This window comes from Anabrus simplex, chromosome 1 (genome assembly GCF_040414725.1).
Source record: "Anabrus simplex isolate iqAnaSimp1 chromosome 1, ASM4041472v1, whole genome shotgun sequence".
NCBI lineage: Eukaryota > Metazoa > Arthropoda > Insecta > Orthoptera > Tettigoniidae > Anabrus > Anabrus simplex.
The window spans coordinates 1,078,481,542-1,078,498,869 of NC_090265.1; the positions used below are offsets into that span (position 1 = coordinate 1,078,481,542).

At 39.2% G+C, this 17,328-nt stretch overlaps 1 protein-coding gene across 1 annotated transcript in view; it reads left to right on the plus strand.

The window, feature by feature from the left end:
- LOC136858059 (probable E3 ubiquitin-protein ligase HERC1) overlaps window positions 1–17,328 on the plus strand; it is an 850,878-nt gene that overhangs the window by 390,862 nt on the left and 442,688 nt on the right. Inside the window, exons 35-36 of the mRNA XM_068225263.1 lie at window positions 6,699–6,931; window positions 14,058–14,217. Of these exons, the coding sequence (XP_068081364.1) occupies window positions 6,699–6,931; window positions 14,058–14,217 (393 nt within the window). The remainder of the gene's footprint in view (window positions 1–6,698; window positions 6,932–14,057; window positions 14,218–17,328) is intronic.

The window sequence follows — 17,328 nt, forward strand, 5'->3', positions numbered from 1 at the left end:
TGGCCCTCCCCGTGAGTGCTAAGGGTTCAATCTAGCTATCGAATGTATAATATTGAGTTCCTTGTTCAGGTTTGCTTTTGACATTGGGACGTTGAACGTGTGATCAAGTAAGCTGTTGTATGTAGCACATTTGTGAGAATGGGGATATGTTTAATCTTGTTTTATTGTTGTTGCTGTATGGGATGGTTTCCTGTAAATTTTATATGAATGAGGAAGAGAGCCTAGTGATCGTTAAATCTAAGAAATTGATAGATCTGTTGATTTCCGATTTTAATGTAAATTTGATAATATTAGGGTCTGTGTTGTTGAGGTTTAAAAGAGCGTTCGGTGCATCGATAGAACGTTCATCGATGATGACAAAAGTATCATCCACAAATCTGGCCCAGAACTTAATATTGTTAAACTTTTCGTTATTTTCAATAGCATCGAGTTCAAGAAAATCTAAGTATATTTCTGCCAAAATGCCAGAGGGTGGTGACCTCATCGCCAAGCCATTTTGCTTATAAATGACGTTGTCAAATGTGAAATAATTATTATCTATTAACAATTTCAAAACAGACATAAAATCAGAGATTTCCAGTTTGCTTAAATGAATGTTGGAATTTATATTATTTTCAATGATAGAAAAAAGCTTGCTCGGTTTTATACTCGAGTACATGTTGATAACATCGAAAGAATGCAATGCATGGTACGGCTGCAGGTTAAATTTGTCTAGTTTCTTGATTAATTCTGAGGTATTTTTAATGGATTTATCAGAAGAAAATGTGAAATGTTTTTTTGAGAAATTGCTGGATAAATTGAGCAAGTTTATATAAGGGGCTTGACCTACAGGGCGTATAGGGCGTATGAGGACACCGGTCTTATGTATCTTCGGCAGTGCTTTCGCAGTTGGTAAGCCTGGGTTCATATTAATAAGCTTTAACTTTTCCCTTTCAGTTAAAAGAAAGATGCGTTCTTAAGTGTTTGCTTAAGCTGCCGCTGAATTAGTTGGGTTGGGTCTTTGCTGATTACTAAAAGAGTGTCTTCTTTGAAAAAAAAAAATTTTTCTTTTTCAAGATAATCTGTTTTTTCTATAATGACAGTAGCGTTCCCCTTATCTGCCCTAGTGATAGATAAGTGGATTCTAATTGATTTTCTTCTTAAGTTTAATAATGTTTGTTTTTTCGGCGAAACCTACGTTAGTTTTATTGAAATTGGGAGAGGTGAATATTTTATTTAAATGTCTTTTAACATCCAGTTTTAATTCATCTTGTGAGTCCTTCGGCATTTTATTAATAGCGACCTCTGTTTCAATAACGAGCTTTGAAGCGATACTAGGTGTGTTGACGTTTGGCCAGCTATGTTTCGGACCTTATGAAAGTATTGTACTTTCTTCCTCATTTATTTCTGTGTTCAATAAATTGATGAGCGGAGGGTGAAATTGTGTACTGGAATTCTCGGAAGTTCTGGAATCTTTAATCTTGTTTGAGGAAGTGCTAGAAGATTTTGATTTTTCAAGAGCACTTCAAATTTAATCTCTAAGGTCGTCTGCTTTTGAGACAACACATTAAAAGATGTATCACGCATAGTTTGTCCCCTAATTTTCTTAAGGGCATCAGCAAGCGTCGCGTCCTTCCTTTTCAACAAAAAGTTCAACTGAAAACAAATAAAATGTGGTTACATAATGAATTGAAATTTCTCCATAAGAAAAAGGCTTTATTAAACAACCATTTGTACGAAACTCACCTCGAGGTCGCTCATAGGCTCACAAATGCCCAATGGAACATTTTCCAAGACCAATTTTATAACAGGTTATTCAACGTGACGGGCCTTGGCCTACCAAGCGACTGCTGCTCAGCCCGAAGGCCTGCAGATTACGAGGTGACAGTTTGCCTCTCGGTCATTATTTTTAATTTTCTAGACTGGAGTCACCATCTTACCGTCAGATAGCTCCTTAATTGTAATGACATATGAGTGGACTTCGAACCAACCTTCAGGAACTAGTAAAAATTCCTGACCTCGCCAGGAATCAAGCCCAGGGCCTCCAGGTTAGAGGCAGGCACGCTACCTCTAGACTGTGGGGCCAGACACTATTCATTAGCCAATTGCAAAATCTTATGTACTTGCAATGAAATCTGTAGGTTGTATGATAAAGGACTGAATGAGTCCAGTAGATCGTAAATGGAATCATTTTGTTGCTTTACGTGCTGACAAATGTGAAATCCCAGTTTCCTGAGATATTCTCCGAAGTGACTTATGTGGACTGACTTGCAGTCTTGTCTGTATATCTTCTAACCTCTTCTGTCTGAGAGCTGATCTGCTTCGTTGCTTTTTTCTTATTAGTTACGGAACCCGTACTATGCCACTTGTGAACAAGTTCATGCACGTAACATTTTGATTGTACTGTGAAACCGGGAAACCGTTTATGGAATTTTTGAAGGCACCTTTTAACTAGTTTCATCTTATTGTGCAAATAATCTATCAAACATATTCTTTTCACTGTAGTGTACTTAACTGTTGTGATATTAACCTTACAACACACCTTAAAGCCCAGTCAGTACTAGCAAATGGAATGATAGAGCTGTGCATCTGCTGCCTCACTTGTCAACGCTTCTTATCACGCCAGGCTTGACACAAGCCATATAGGACTCTCTTGGGCATTCCCGCAGCCTGTGATTAGAAGTGTGAAGTCTTAAACTATACTCCCTGTATTATTATAATATGTTCTTGAACACACTGTTCCAATATGTAATACCCATGCCACTTAACGAAAAGTTTAGAAATTGTTCCCCTCAAGCCAAAAACAGACCAGTCACTTTAACTGTATTAAGTTCATGTTCATTTATAGTCATATAGTCATATAGCAAGGTAGCAGGTAGGGACCCTCTGCGGAGGCAGCCCTACCCAGGGAGTGGCGCCCCTGCCTATGTGAGTCCCAGAGCACACTGACCCGGTGTGTACCATCTGGTAAGGGTCCCAGCTCAGGGTTACGGGTGAAGACCTCAACGGCAGTAAAGGCGGAGATGAAGATCATGGTACGGCGGAACTGGCGGAAGAGGCATCCTTGCTTTTTGGGATAGTTGGTGTCAGGTCAGAATATATTCTGCTATCGTATGCAACAGTAGACGGTACTACCTGCGACTGTCTGGCCGAGGGTCTGGCGGCCGATACCAAACCAGGCAAACTAAGGGAAAACCAATAGCTGTGAGCAGAGGAGTTTTCCCTTAGAAGATTGGATAAGATGAGACCTTTGTGTGGAAAATAACACACAAATTCATCAGCTGCTGCCTTGCAGTGAGGCAGGGGACTGCCAAAGGCTAAGGGAGACCACCCTGAAAGAAAATCCTCTAGTACGTTAGGCCTAGCAAGTCAGTACAGGAGTACAATGCAATTGCTTTCAAAATGAAAACGAGCCTCGGAAAGAAACATATTCTGAATGTCGACAATACTTCAAGTACTCTTGGAACTAATGACGATGTCATGTCCGATGTTCATTCAAGATGCACGAGAAGACCCGATCATAGAAACAAGCTTCGGATTGGAACCTTAAACGTTATGACTCTAACAGGAAAATGCAACGAAATCACGGATTTAATGAACCGTAGACATATTCACAACCAAATGGAAAGGTTGCAACACCAGAGGACGGATATAAATTATACTGGAGTAGTAATCCTGCAGTGGCGAGGAATGGAGTTGGTTTTATATTCCATAAAGACATTGATAGTGTAACAGATGTCTCCTTCATCAATGAGAGATAAATCAAAGCTAAAATATACCTAAATGGAGAAACTCAAACTGTAATCCAAGTTTATGCTCCCCCAGCAGGGTTGTAGCGATGACCAAAAAGCAAGCTTCCTAGAAAAACTAGAGGACATCATTGATGAAGAGAACATAATGATAATTGGGGATTTTAATGCCCAGGTAGGAACTGATAGGTCAGGTTATGAAGGCATTATTGGTCCATATGGATTTGGTAATAAAAATGAGGAGGGTGAACTTCTGCTTGATCTATGTACACGAAACCAACTTCTGGTGAAGAACTCGTGGTTTCAGAAACGGGATAGCCACAAGATAACGAGATACAGTTGGGACGGTCAGTATAGATCATTGATAGACCTTATCATCACAGATAGGTCAAGTGGAGAAAAGGTGCATGATGTAAAAGTGATACCTAGTGAGAGCCTTGATAGTGACCATAGACTCCTCATTGCAGACCTAAAAGTCACCAAACCTATTATTGAAGTAGACAAGAAGAAAAAACCACGAATTAAAGACTGGAAATTGAGATGTGGAAGTCAAACAGCAGTTTCAAGAGGAAATCAGAGCTAAAATACCAATAACAGACACAAAGAAAGGTAATGGAGAATGGAATGATTTTAAGGAAAGTCTGGTTGGTAGTGCAGATAAAATATGTGGAAGAACAAGCAGAAGAGTGAGAGAGAAAAGAACATCTTGGTGGAATGATAAAGTGAAAGAAGCCATAATGAAAAGGAATAAAGCCAAAAAACTTCTTGATGTGGCTAAGTCTGACAGAAGAATCAACAGTGACCAAGTAGACAACAATAAATTGGAAGAGATAGCAAAGGAATATAGATACAGAAAGTTGGAAGTCAAGAGAATTGTACAGGAAGAAAAAGAGAAAAGTTGGAAAGAATTTACAAGTAAACTGGAAGAAGACAGTAAAGGGAATATGAAAATGATATATGGAATAGTTAAAAGTAAAAGATCAGATAAAGAAGCAATTACAGCCCTGGAGACAGCAGATGGGAATATAGTTTGCAATATGAAAGATATCACGGATACAATGGGGCAGTATTTTGACAAGCTCCTAAATGGCCCTAAAGAGATCTCTGTTGAGGATGTAGGACAGAAAACAATAGAGGAAGATATCCCAATTACATGGACAGAAGTAGAGCAAGCTCTCCACAGGATGAGAAGTGGTAAGTCAGCAGGAGCTGATGAAATTACAGCTGACATGATTAAAGCTGCTGGTCCACCAGGAATACAGTGGCTGTATAGAGTTCTCAGAACAATATGGAAGGATAATGAAATACCTGAAGATTGGACAAAAGGAGTGATAGTTCCTATCTTTAAGAAAGGGAGTAGAAGGAAAAGTGAAAATTACAGAGGCATTACCCTCTTATCACACGGCCTTAAAATTATGGAGAAAATCATTGAAGCCAGAGTAAGGGATATATTAGAGCCTATCTTAGAAGAGGAACAACATGGTTTTAGGACTGGAAGAAGCACAACAGATCTGATATTTGCTTTGAGGATGTTGGCAGAGAAACACTGGGAAAGAGGAAAAGACCTAATTAGTGTATTGTGTTTATGGACCTTGAAAAGGCGTATGATAATGTTCCTAGATCAACTATTTGGAAAAGTCTTAGAAAACTTGGTGTACCGGAGTACCTTATTAGGAAGATCCAAATGCTATATAGTAATTGTAAAAGCTGTGTCAGAATTGGAGATGGTCACTCTGAATGGTTCAATACAACCAAAGGAGTACAACAGGGAAGTGCCTTGTCACCACTTCTATTCATAGCAGTTATGGATACCATTTTAAAGGAACTAAAAGGAAAAGGTAATAAAGATCTTAAGGCTCTGGTGTTTGCAGACGATGTGGCAATATGGGATGAAACAGAGGAGGGAGGGCAAAATAATCTGAATGCATGGTGTAAGAAGTTTGATGACTACGGAATGAAATTGAACCCATCAAAAACAGTGGCATTAAAAATCAGCAGACATTATACAGAATGCAACATAAAAATACAGGACCACCAAGTTGAAGTAGTACACCAATTCAGTTATTTAGGAAGCGTAATTGCTAGTAATAACAGAGCTGAGAGAGAAATAACAAACAGAGTAACCAAAGGCTCTAACTTTTACAGCATCGTTAGACACCTACTATGGGATCAGAAAGTCCCACAAAGAACAAAAATGACCCTGTACAAGTCATATTTCATTCCTATCCTTACATATTCTCTGGAAACCTGCACACTAACATCAAAGGATTATAGTAGGATTCAAGCCTGTAAAATGAAATTTCTTAGAACTGCCCTCCAAAAGACCCGACTTGATCATGTGAAAAATGATGAGATCCGATCTAACCTAGGTCTAAATGAATCGATGGAGGAAAAACTTAGGTCATCTAGACTTAAATGGTTTGGGCATGTTAAACGAATGAATAGCACAAGGTTACCATGTGCTTATTTGGAAAAGAGAATAACAGGTAGAAGACCAGATGGAAGACCAAGAAAAAGATGGATGGACCAACTGAGGGAAGACGTGGAGAGAAAAGGATGAAATTGGGAATCTCTTGGACAACGAAATGTTTTTGAATAGGCAACTTTGGAAGACGCTCGTTTTCAAACACCCTACCCGGCTTGCTGGAAGGGCAAACCGATGATGATGATATAGTCATATAGTGATGTTTACTAGTATGAGGAGTTCTCCAACCTTTTTCAGTGATAATAAACATTGTTAGTTTACAGTTCCAGTTTCCTCTCCACTGTTAACCTTTTTCATTCACCACCTTCTTTCCTTGTTATGATTGGTGTTCAAAGAAAGCACAACCATCTTTAACCCATCACAAAATTATGGTTGCTTGTCTCAGATGGTATTATCATTATACTTACCTGTGATTTTTCCATTGTAGTAAGATGCCTTTGAGACATGGATTTACTCACGTCACTCATGGAGTTTATTCTTTCCAGTTACACTTTCCTCCATGTGAGCTGACGCTGGCTGAGATGGAGCTTGTAAGTTCACAACCTCCTCCTCAGAGGCGACATTCCTCCACACCATCTGTGGCCCGTACCGTGGAGTCTCTTAGCAATGAAATGGTGTCTAGCATCATTGGGGAAGTGACACGCCGTGGCAGTGTGGAACGCCTAATGGAGACTAAACCAAGTGAGGAAGAGGTCACCAAGGACACAATAGCTGCCAGGTAACATTTAGACATTTTCCATCAATCTCCTTCTGCTCTGTCACTGTCAGTTCATTGATGAGAAAATTCTAAATGTAAAATTAGTTTGATCTGTTTTCATTACTCCTGTTATTTCATAAAGAACTAAAAATAATTCTAAATGCCTTTTTGTTATACAGTAATGTTTAAAATCAGAGGTGCATTCACTCACTGATATTTATGTTGTTGTAGTTATTGTTATTCTACTGGATGCCTTACAAATAAAATTTCTCTGTTTTATATTTTTACTTATGCATTACTTCCCTTTTATTTGGAATGTAACTCTTTATAATGCATGTTATTTCATAGGTACTGATACAGAAACTGCAGTACAAGTTAAACTAGATCTTTGGCAAGAAGTATTTGAAAGAATGGGAATGATCATCATCTTAAGTATAACAGTTGTTGTTGTTGTTGTTGTTGATGTTGATGTTGATGTTGTTGTCGTTGTTGTTGTTGTTGTTCATGGGGCCTCTAAATATTAGTTCCGGTTCCTAATTAGTGTTTATCTCTGAGATCTTGTGCTACCATGTTTTTCCTTCATTCCCACCTAGGTACAGAGGGCACTAGGAAAGTTTTGCAATACACAAAAACAGTTGGCTGGACAACCCTGTTATGGTGAGGGATGAAAAGAGGGGTGAAAACCAGTCTAGATGACAGCAAGGTGCGACCTTCACACCAGTTGTTACCAAGCAGTGGGATTGAAAGCAAGTTAAGATGTCAGTGTGGTCTAAAGGTGAACATCTTGCAATTATCCGCTACAATTTTGCTCGTAGATTAACTGTTGACCAGTGCCTGGAGGAAATGACTCCTGTGCTGGGGGAAGACTGTCCACATCGAACAACAACTTTCCGCTGGTACACAGAGCACAGAGTTCCAGGGGGGAAATTTTGGGGTTGAAGACGATCCTCTTTCTGGGCGACCGTCTGAATCATTGACTGAGGAAAACATTGAAGCTGTGAGGAAAATGTTGCAGCTAGAGAGGCAGTTGACATATCGGCAGGTAGAAGAGACCCTCAACATCCCTGCACCAGCTATTCATTCAGTTCTACAGAACCATCTCCATGTTAGAAAGGTTTGTTCCCTTTGGGTGGCCCATTCACTTTCAGAGGAACAAAGGGCACATTGAGTGAAATGGTGCCGAAATATGCTAAAACAATTTGAAAATGGGACTTTGCATAACATCAATAGCATCGTTTCAGGTGACGAAACTTGGCTTTATTATTACGATGTCCCAACAGAATCCCAGAACAAAGTGTGGTTGTTTGGAGACGAGGGTACTCCTGTGACCGTGCGAAAGTCAAGGTCAGTGAAGAAAAGGATGATTGCAGTATTCTTCACTAAACGGGGCATCCAGACTCGGATTGTGCTAGAAACACAAAGGACAGTTACTGCGAAGTGGTACAGTGAGACTTGTCTGCCTCAGGTCATCCAGGCTCTCAAGCAGCTCCGTCCAAGGTCACGACTCAACACTTGGCTCTTGCATCACGACAATGCTCCAGCAAATCGTGCTAATGTAATAATGGATTTTCTTGCCAGATCAGGGTTGACTGTGCTTGATCACCCTCCATACAGTCCTGATCTTGCCTCATGTGACTTCGCACTTTTCCCAGAAGTGAAGGTGAAGCTGAAAGGGCGGCCTCTTACATCCGACGAGGAGCTTCTGGCAGCACGGGATCAAGAGTGCGAAAATGTAACCGAAGAAAAGTGGCAGAGTTGGTTCAGTGACTGGTTTCGACGTATGGAGAAGTGTATTGAGTGTGGTGGAAATTATTTTGAAAAACTCTTAAAGCATTCACCCACATTGCAAAACTTTCCTAGTGCCCTTTGTATACCTGCTCCCTTCACAAAGCTGCAGGTTGTTTTTATTGGGTCTTCTTGGATTTTTTCTCACCTGGTAGTCCTAGAGTGGAGAGTCTGATTCTACCCAGTACCTCACATCGAAAAGTGTGTGTTCAGCTGATTCCTCTGCTTCATTGCATTTCCTACATATATTGTCTCTTACTACTCCAATTCTTTGTAGGTGTTTCTTCAGATGGCAGTGTCCTGTCAACAGTCCTACTACCCATCTTATATATTTTCTCTGCTGAATTTCAACAGTTCTTTAGTATGCTTCTTATTTGGTCCTTTTATCATTTCCTTTGCAAGCCTGCATCCTGGAGTATTTTTCCAGTTCTTCATTTGTTTCCTTTGTACCCATTTTCCTATGTAGTGTCGGGCTTGTCCATAGAAAATCCCGCATACAGGTTCTGGACCTACAAAATGTGTTTCTGCCCCTTTCCTGGCCAGTTTATCTGCCTTTTCATTTCCTTCTATACCTGCATGCCCTGGTACCCATATTATTTTGACAGTGTTGTACTTTGAGAGCTTCAGGAGTACTCTGATTGTGCCAGTTTATATATAATCTCATTCTAGCTTTATGAAATTGCATAGTGAAAGGGGGTCTAGTAAAGTATTCAAGGCTTCTGTCAGCATAGTTCTCATAGACCCAGTTATGGCTATGCATGCCATTCTCTGTAGGCTATCCAATCTACTACTGACTTTTCCTTGGCTTACTTTCTGCCACCAGATGATTGCAGCATAGGCCATCAACGGTCTAATGATCATTGTATATATCCATATTGCCATTGATGGTCTTAGGCCCCATGTTTTCCCGATGGCTCTTTTACATGCATACAGCAAGTTCTTGGTCCGAGTTCATTTCTATATGTGGATTCCAGGTTAGATTTTTATCTAACACTATAACTAGGTGCAGTGCCTGTTCTTCTATATATATATTGCCCAAAGAGCTTCAGTGATTTCTTTCCCTCTAATTTTCTCCTTTTAAAAGGGACCAGAGTTATTTTGTTCGGGTTGACTGATAGTTGTTCTTCCCGACACCAGTTCTCCACAAGGAGTGATCTTTGCATGAGTTCCTGGATAACACTCATCACCTTACCTCGTACCACAACCACTAGGTCATCTGCGTATCCTTGTGTATAAAAACCTTGTTTGTTGAGCATAGCTATGATTTTGTTCACCACTTTCGAGGTCATATTTTGTCAATTTTTAGGTCATATTTTATTGCTTATTTGGGTAATTTTTAGGTCTGAAACATCCCAGCCCTATTTATGAGTTACAGTGGTTAAAATTTTGGGAATATGTTTTAAAAGAATCTTGCAAACCCATTTCCATTAATGAATGTAACTTTTGTAATCATTGTTTCATTAAAAAAAGCTGGTAAGAGTGCCTTTCAAATGACATGCAGTACAATTATATTTGCAAATTTTTAGCTTTCAAGGTCATATGATTTAACCTTTGGCATTTAATTACTCAAAACTTATTTCAAATATATATATATATATGTAATTGATCCCTTGCATATCAAATTGGTATACAAGAAATTGATATTGTTAACAATAATGGAATTTGTTACAAATATAGTATATTATTTAGGCCACTGCAAAGAACAGTGGCAAATTTAAACCATAAATTGGGGTCACTTTAAAGATCACTGTACAGAGAATTTCAGTAGTATTCCGCTGGTGCCAAAGCAATTGTGCGCGTTGTAGGCTGTTTATGTAATCTTAGGATTATATGATTTTATTTATTTTATTCGTATCAGAAGCAATACATCCTATAAATTATTAGTTAAAAATGAGAAACAATAATTAGATAACCGGTAAAAACACACCCGAGGTACATTCAAAGTAACAATTATATCATATATCGGACCAGAATTTGGCGAGATATCGACCATTTGGTGTGGCCTTCACTAAATCTTGCATGGTACAAACGAGAGGGTAGGAGTTGCAATGAAGGAGGTGCGCCATGGTGTGTTCTCTGCAGGCACAGAGGGTTGACTGTTCAGATAGACCCCCCACTTCTTCATATTGATCTTAGATCGACCAACCCGAGACCGCAGCCTGTTTAGACTCTTCCATGTAGCCCACAACTCTTCATAACTGGCTGGAAGAATTTCAGATGGATCCATCCATCCATTGAGATGAAGGTTTCTGGATCTCCAGGAAGTTAGTCTTGATGATTGAACTGACTCCGAAAGGCACTCAGTAGAATGTAGAAAACTATTTATATGATGTCCTAAGTAAACTTTATCTCATCATACCAAGGTCACATGTGATGCCATATGGTGTCACATCAATTTTTATGAAACATAAAATATAGCGTGACACCATATGGTGTCACAGAATTTTTTGATGCTTTGTATGGAATGTACAACACAAATTTCAAATACGTCAAATTTATGTGCTAATTCAGACTAACACAATATTTATGAAAACCCACTGAAATGCAAAACAAGTACTTATATTACATTACATATTGTTGTCAACAGTTTTCAGATAAATCAGAGCAATGGAGTCTCAGCACGATTGTCAGGCATTGACACCTTCATTGCAACATAAGCATTAGACTTTTAACAATTAACCTTCAGTCGCTCTTTCTTGTGAAATGATTCAAAGCACTTCAGACAAAGGAAAGGTGTGTCCGGACAGGTTGTGCAGACAGTTGACACCCTTTTTGCAGCAGAAGCAGCAGCCGTTCTGCCCATGACCTTGCATAGTTGTTGATACCAGCTTTGACATGGACCTTGAGCTTTCCTGCAATACTGAAAGGAAAAAAATATTAAATAAGCACAGTAATGTTGCACTTGTTAATATTTACCTGGTAGTTTTCTGTCCTTGCATATTGTTGGGTTCCCCAATGTAGTGGTTCTCACTCTGCGGAATACGTTTAATAGGATCGTTAGTTAGACCAAGCAGAGAGCTGACTACATTCCTTCTTATCTCTGAAAGAGACCGTTTTCGATGTCCAGCAGCCCGCGTCTTATTGTACACAAGCATTGTATTTACGCCAGTACAAAAAATAATGTTATCTGCAACTTTGTGGTACCATCTGATGGTTTTCCTCACTGCAGTGTGATACAAAGAAAGTGTGTCTGCAATATCTATTCCTCCTTTCATTTTATTGTATGTTATTATCATTCTCGGTTTAACCACACCTTCGTGTTTCCTCTTTGTTTTGCCCGTAGCAATTACATCATTAGAACATTTGGTTGACATAATCAGTACATCCTTCTGATATCTCCACTTCATCACTGTTAATCCATTTCCATTCTCCATTGCAATGACTTCTCCCTTCTTAAGCTTTGCATTTACGACGTCCTTTGGTAAACCTTTCCGATTTTTCCTAAGCGTGCCAATATTTTACAATCCAGTAGCATCTCAGTTAACTCAATTGATGAGTAGTAATTAGTGCAGAGAAAGCGACCAGTGTCCAGATACTTTGCATTACAACTTGAGTAGCCATGCTCAATGGATTCTGATCATTGAAGGTACCATTACCAATGTGTACTTTTGTTTTGTAGGTGTAGCCCATGTCATCGCACAGCTTAAATTAACACCGCACCTGTGTGCCTTACCAGGCATAAATTGCCGGAGTGATTAACTGCCCCTCCACAGAATCATTGATTCATCAACTACGAGATTTTCACCTCGAATTTTGGCACTCATAAAGCTCTTATGCATGATATTTAACAGTGACTGAATCATGTGCAATTTTCCAACTAAAACATCGTTGGGAGCAAAGTGCCAGAATCAAAGTAGTAACTGACAACTATTTCTTGGCATTGCCTTACTAGCTACGCTATTTGCATGTACAGAAAACTGGCTCCAGTAATTTGATAATGAAGGCATTCTTACGAGACCCCTACCATCCACAGTCTCAAACCTATAAAAACTTTCATTTCCTCCTTTGTAGTATCTACCCACTCCTTGAAATGACGAGACCACTTAATATGCATAGTGATAATGTTTGATTTGCAATGAGATTAGTTTGTAGTTCCATCAAATGAAGAACTTCATCTGTTAGGAACAGTCGGTAAAATTCATATGGTGTGGCTCAAGAAGTATGAATTTGAAGATTTAGATGCTCCTGGCTCATAAATGGAATATTTTTCTGTGCCCCTTCACAAGGACCCCAGTCATCATTGTTCACATGATTGTGTACACTATTTGCACTAGCACTGTCCCGACCTATAATATCACTCAGTATCGCCATCGTCTTCCACATCACTCAGTACATCCGTAATGCTGTCACTGCACTCATCATCACTAGCATTCTATTCACTGTCATCAACATGTCTTCCTGTCCATCAGAATCCATCAGTAATTCACAAATATCCACTTCACTAATTCTCTTCTTGGTAAGTCGCTTACCATTTTCTCCAAGAATATTACCAATATCTTGCATTTCTTTATATTTTTGCACAACTATACAAACTGAATGATAATTCGCACGTAAATAAGGAATAAATAATGCCTGGCGTGCTTTCACTTGTGAGAATGACTACTGGCCAGTCAATGATTTTGGAAGAATACTGTGGCCATATGGTGGCACACATAGATGGAATAGACCCTGTAGTTTGCTCTTCACATAGTATCAATTTTACGCACATAGATGTCACAGCTGATTGTCTATAGCGCATTGCCCGAAACTTTGCTGTGCCGCCATATGGCGTCACACCAACTCTGATTTCAAGACCTATGTGGCGTCACGCCGTCTCAAATTTGAAGACCAGCGTGGCACCATATGGTGGCACGTGGCACCCAACATGTTAAAGAGATAGTCATACAAAGTATAAGAGAGATCTACGAAAAGTGCAAATGTGGAAGTTTAATGGTATAAATATAAGACAACAAATATGTGATAGGTGTAGGAAAAAAAACATCACAAATTCAAGGGCTAATAACAGATGAGTCAGTTCGAAGTTCGTCCAAAGATGTAGCGAACTAAGTACTACCTTCACACTCGTCTAGTTCACTGACTTTAGGAGATGACACCTAAAAAATTAGTAACCCCAGATGTAGCTTTACATGCATTAAATTATTAAATGAGAGTCTTGTATTTCTTAGTGAGTCATCAGATAAAGAAAAAGGACAGGCACTGCTAGAAATTACACATTATTGTATATTTACTTGTGTTTTGTATTTTCTTAATCAATTTACTACTCAATGTAAAATCATTTAAATATATCTTGAAGCAGTGATAAAATCTTTTTCTTATTTTTCTCCCAGTTAATTTATGATGGAATTTATTTGTTTATTTGCAGAGCTGCTAATGGGAAACTTTTAGAATGTGAGGTTGTGTGCTTGCGCCTGGCTTTCTTGCAGTTAGCAGCATTAAAGACTTTGGCAACTCTATTGAGTCGTGGTCAGTACGCAGAGCTGCTGCTTATACCTCATGCATCTTTATCCAGTCCGGTATCCAAGGTAATTATCAAGCTCTTAACTAGAAAATGATAATCCTAATATACCACGACCACCACCACCACCACACACACACACCACACCACACCACACCACACCAGTAACATGCATCTCAAGATGGCAATGGATCTTATCCATTTGTGTTTTATGAAAAATCTGAGGGTGGCCTGCACCAGAATGAAAGCCCTCTGCGGCATATGGGTTAACCCTGTAGGCTTGCAGGAGGGCGACCGAGTTTGGCTGTACCAACCTGACGGACGTAAGGGAAATCATCAAAGACTTAGTCGTCACCAGAATTAACAACGTTGTATACAGGATCCGGTGGCCTTCCCATGTTTGTCCACCTGGATCGCTTCACACGGTATTATGGAACAGCTTGCGATGAGCAACCTTAAGGAAAGGGCAATGTGATGGTGTCCATTTTAATGTAAGGCCTTGGGAGGAGCAAGCTAGCCTGGCTCCAGCTGCATGCAGATCACCGAGTTAGGGCCCTATGCTCTCACCACTGCAAGCAACAAGTCAGAGACGATTCAGACTCGCAAGGCCAGCCCCTCTGCCATCACTACTGCCATCACTTCATGCCTCCCTGCAATGTGAGAATCAACTAGAAAGATGAACCCAGTGCTTTCCAATTCCAGAGAACTGCAAGAGTTTCTCTTTGTCCGAAATATCTGGAAGGACCTATATAAGGCAGCCCACATGACCTGGAGATGGTTCAGTTTGGGTTCATTTCTGTCAGCGATCGAGACAATTCAATTCTGCGAGTGACAGCACTTTGGAGTGAGTGCTTCGGAGCACTGGAGTGCTATTGTGTGTGAGCTGACAGCAAATATGAACAGTGCAGCTGAGCGACAAGGAACAGTGAATGAAGACTGTTGTGAGTACCACATACAGGCTTGTGAGACTGGGTTGCGTGCGCATACACTGTGAAGTGTGCGCTCGCTATTGTTGTGAAGCGAGTTTTATCATGAATTACCCTAGGGTCCAAGTGACAGTTTGAGAGGTGTGTATAGTGTAATTGTTTTAGCTTGCAAGTGTCAGACTGAATAACTAGTGTGACTGAACAGTGAGAGAGACCCGTGTAAATTAGTATAATTATGTGCCTGTGTAGTTGGTAAGCACACCAGTTGTGCCTCCACGTTACAGTATTCTTTAGAGCACTTATTGCTGTATAACATCACCTTCCACAGGAGTCTTCTCCATCTCTAACTGATAGAAAACTTTTTTTACGGTATTTCATATCTATCACAGTCTCACCTCTTACCTATGAAGAACAAACCTTAATGTGTTCACCCTATCAAAACTACTTCACGAGTTAGACTTATTTCTTAGTCAACCCAGACAATCAATCAATCAATCAATACTGATCTGCATTTAGGGCAGTCGCCCAGGTGGCAGATTCCCTATCTGTTGCTTTCCTAGCCTTTTCCGAAATGATTTCAAAGAAATTGGAAATTTATTGAACATCTCCCTTGGTAAGTTATTCCAATCCCTAACTCCCCTTCCTATAAATGAATATTTGCCCCAGTTTGTCCTCTTGAATTCCAACTTTATCTTCATATTGTGATCTTTCCTACTTTTATAGACGCCATTCAAACCTATTCGTCTACTAATGTCATTCCACGCCATCTCTCCGCTGACAGCTCGGAACATACCACTTAACAGTTCAACAATAATAAAGGTGTTTCAATTTATTCCACCTATTCAGTACTTATATTTTCACTTATAGTTGTTACATAATTAAATTCTTAGTTACATGGGACATGTTTCGCCCTCAATTAAGGGCATCTTCAGCCTAAATACAATAATCAAAAATACAACTAAATTAAAAGTGGAAGTTAAATACAATCATCAAAAATACAACTAAAATAAAAAGTGGAAGTTAAAAGTTTAGTCTGTTATTAAAATTCGGAACAATAAAAATGTGAAAAATGATAAAATAAAAAGATGCTAATGGAAAACTGTCTTATGATTAAACTATAATCTTGTCGGAGACTAAAACTTCTATTAAAATTCTAATTAAAACAGTTCATATAAAATATTGGAAAATCAAAGTGGTAGTAATAAAAAGCCAACGACATGAGGGCGTGTACACAAGCATAAACTTGATTGTCATGAATACAATCTTTTCAAGGCCGCTGATGAAATTCGTAGCAAGTAAGGCAGAAGCGTCTATTGAAAAATTGTAAGAGGCCGTTAGCACCGGTAGGTAATAAAATGGCTGAATCCTTGCCAGAAAATGTCAACAGATGCAGAAATAAGTTTTCTGTAAGAGAAGGAAAAGAAGAAATAAGAAATTGAACGTAAGGAGAGAATTCAGTCTTGCATAATTTTGAAACAGATGAGGACTTACATGTAAGTGGAAGTTGTTATTTGTTAACTACTGTTGAGTTGGTTGCTGCCCGTCTGTTGGTTCTGAGTCTGGTGTTATAACTGTGCTGCAGAGGCGGTAGTGAACTCGGAGGGGAAGGAATAGGGGAGTGCGGAAGGGAGGAGAGGATGGGTGGAGTCAAATGTGACGAGGCTGACAAAGGGGCGGAGTCAACTGCATTGCTGGAAGTAGGCCTAATATCTGTAGGTATGGGAGGAGTATTCGGGTTTGAAGAATTAAATATATTAGGTATCCTAAATTTATTCGAACTAACTGACTTTAATAATTCCGGCATTAATTCATGTAGCATACTTTTATTGTCCGTGGTTTCATTGAGATTCTTTTGCTTATTGTACGTCTGATCTAAATAGATGTATAAACTTTCTAATTCGTTCAGCATTCTTCCTTTTTGTATGTTTCTAATTATCGCTAAGTCTTTCTCTATGGATTCAAATCTGTGACCAGTCTCCCTCATATGCAAACTCATCGCTGAGTATTTCCTATGTTTTTCCGCGTTAACATGTTCCATGTATCTTGTCATAAAATTTCTCCCAGTCTGTCCAACATATGAAAAATTACACTGAGTACATTTAAGTCTGTATACTCCCGATCCTAAATAACGATTCGTATCATAATTAACTTTTTTATGATTAAAGAATATGGACTGGTTAGTATTAGTAGTTCTAAAAGCTATATTAAAATTATGTTTCTTGAATACGCTAGTAATCTGGTGTATAGCTGGA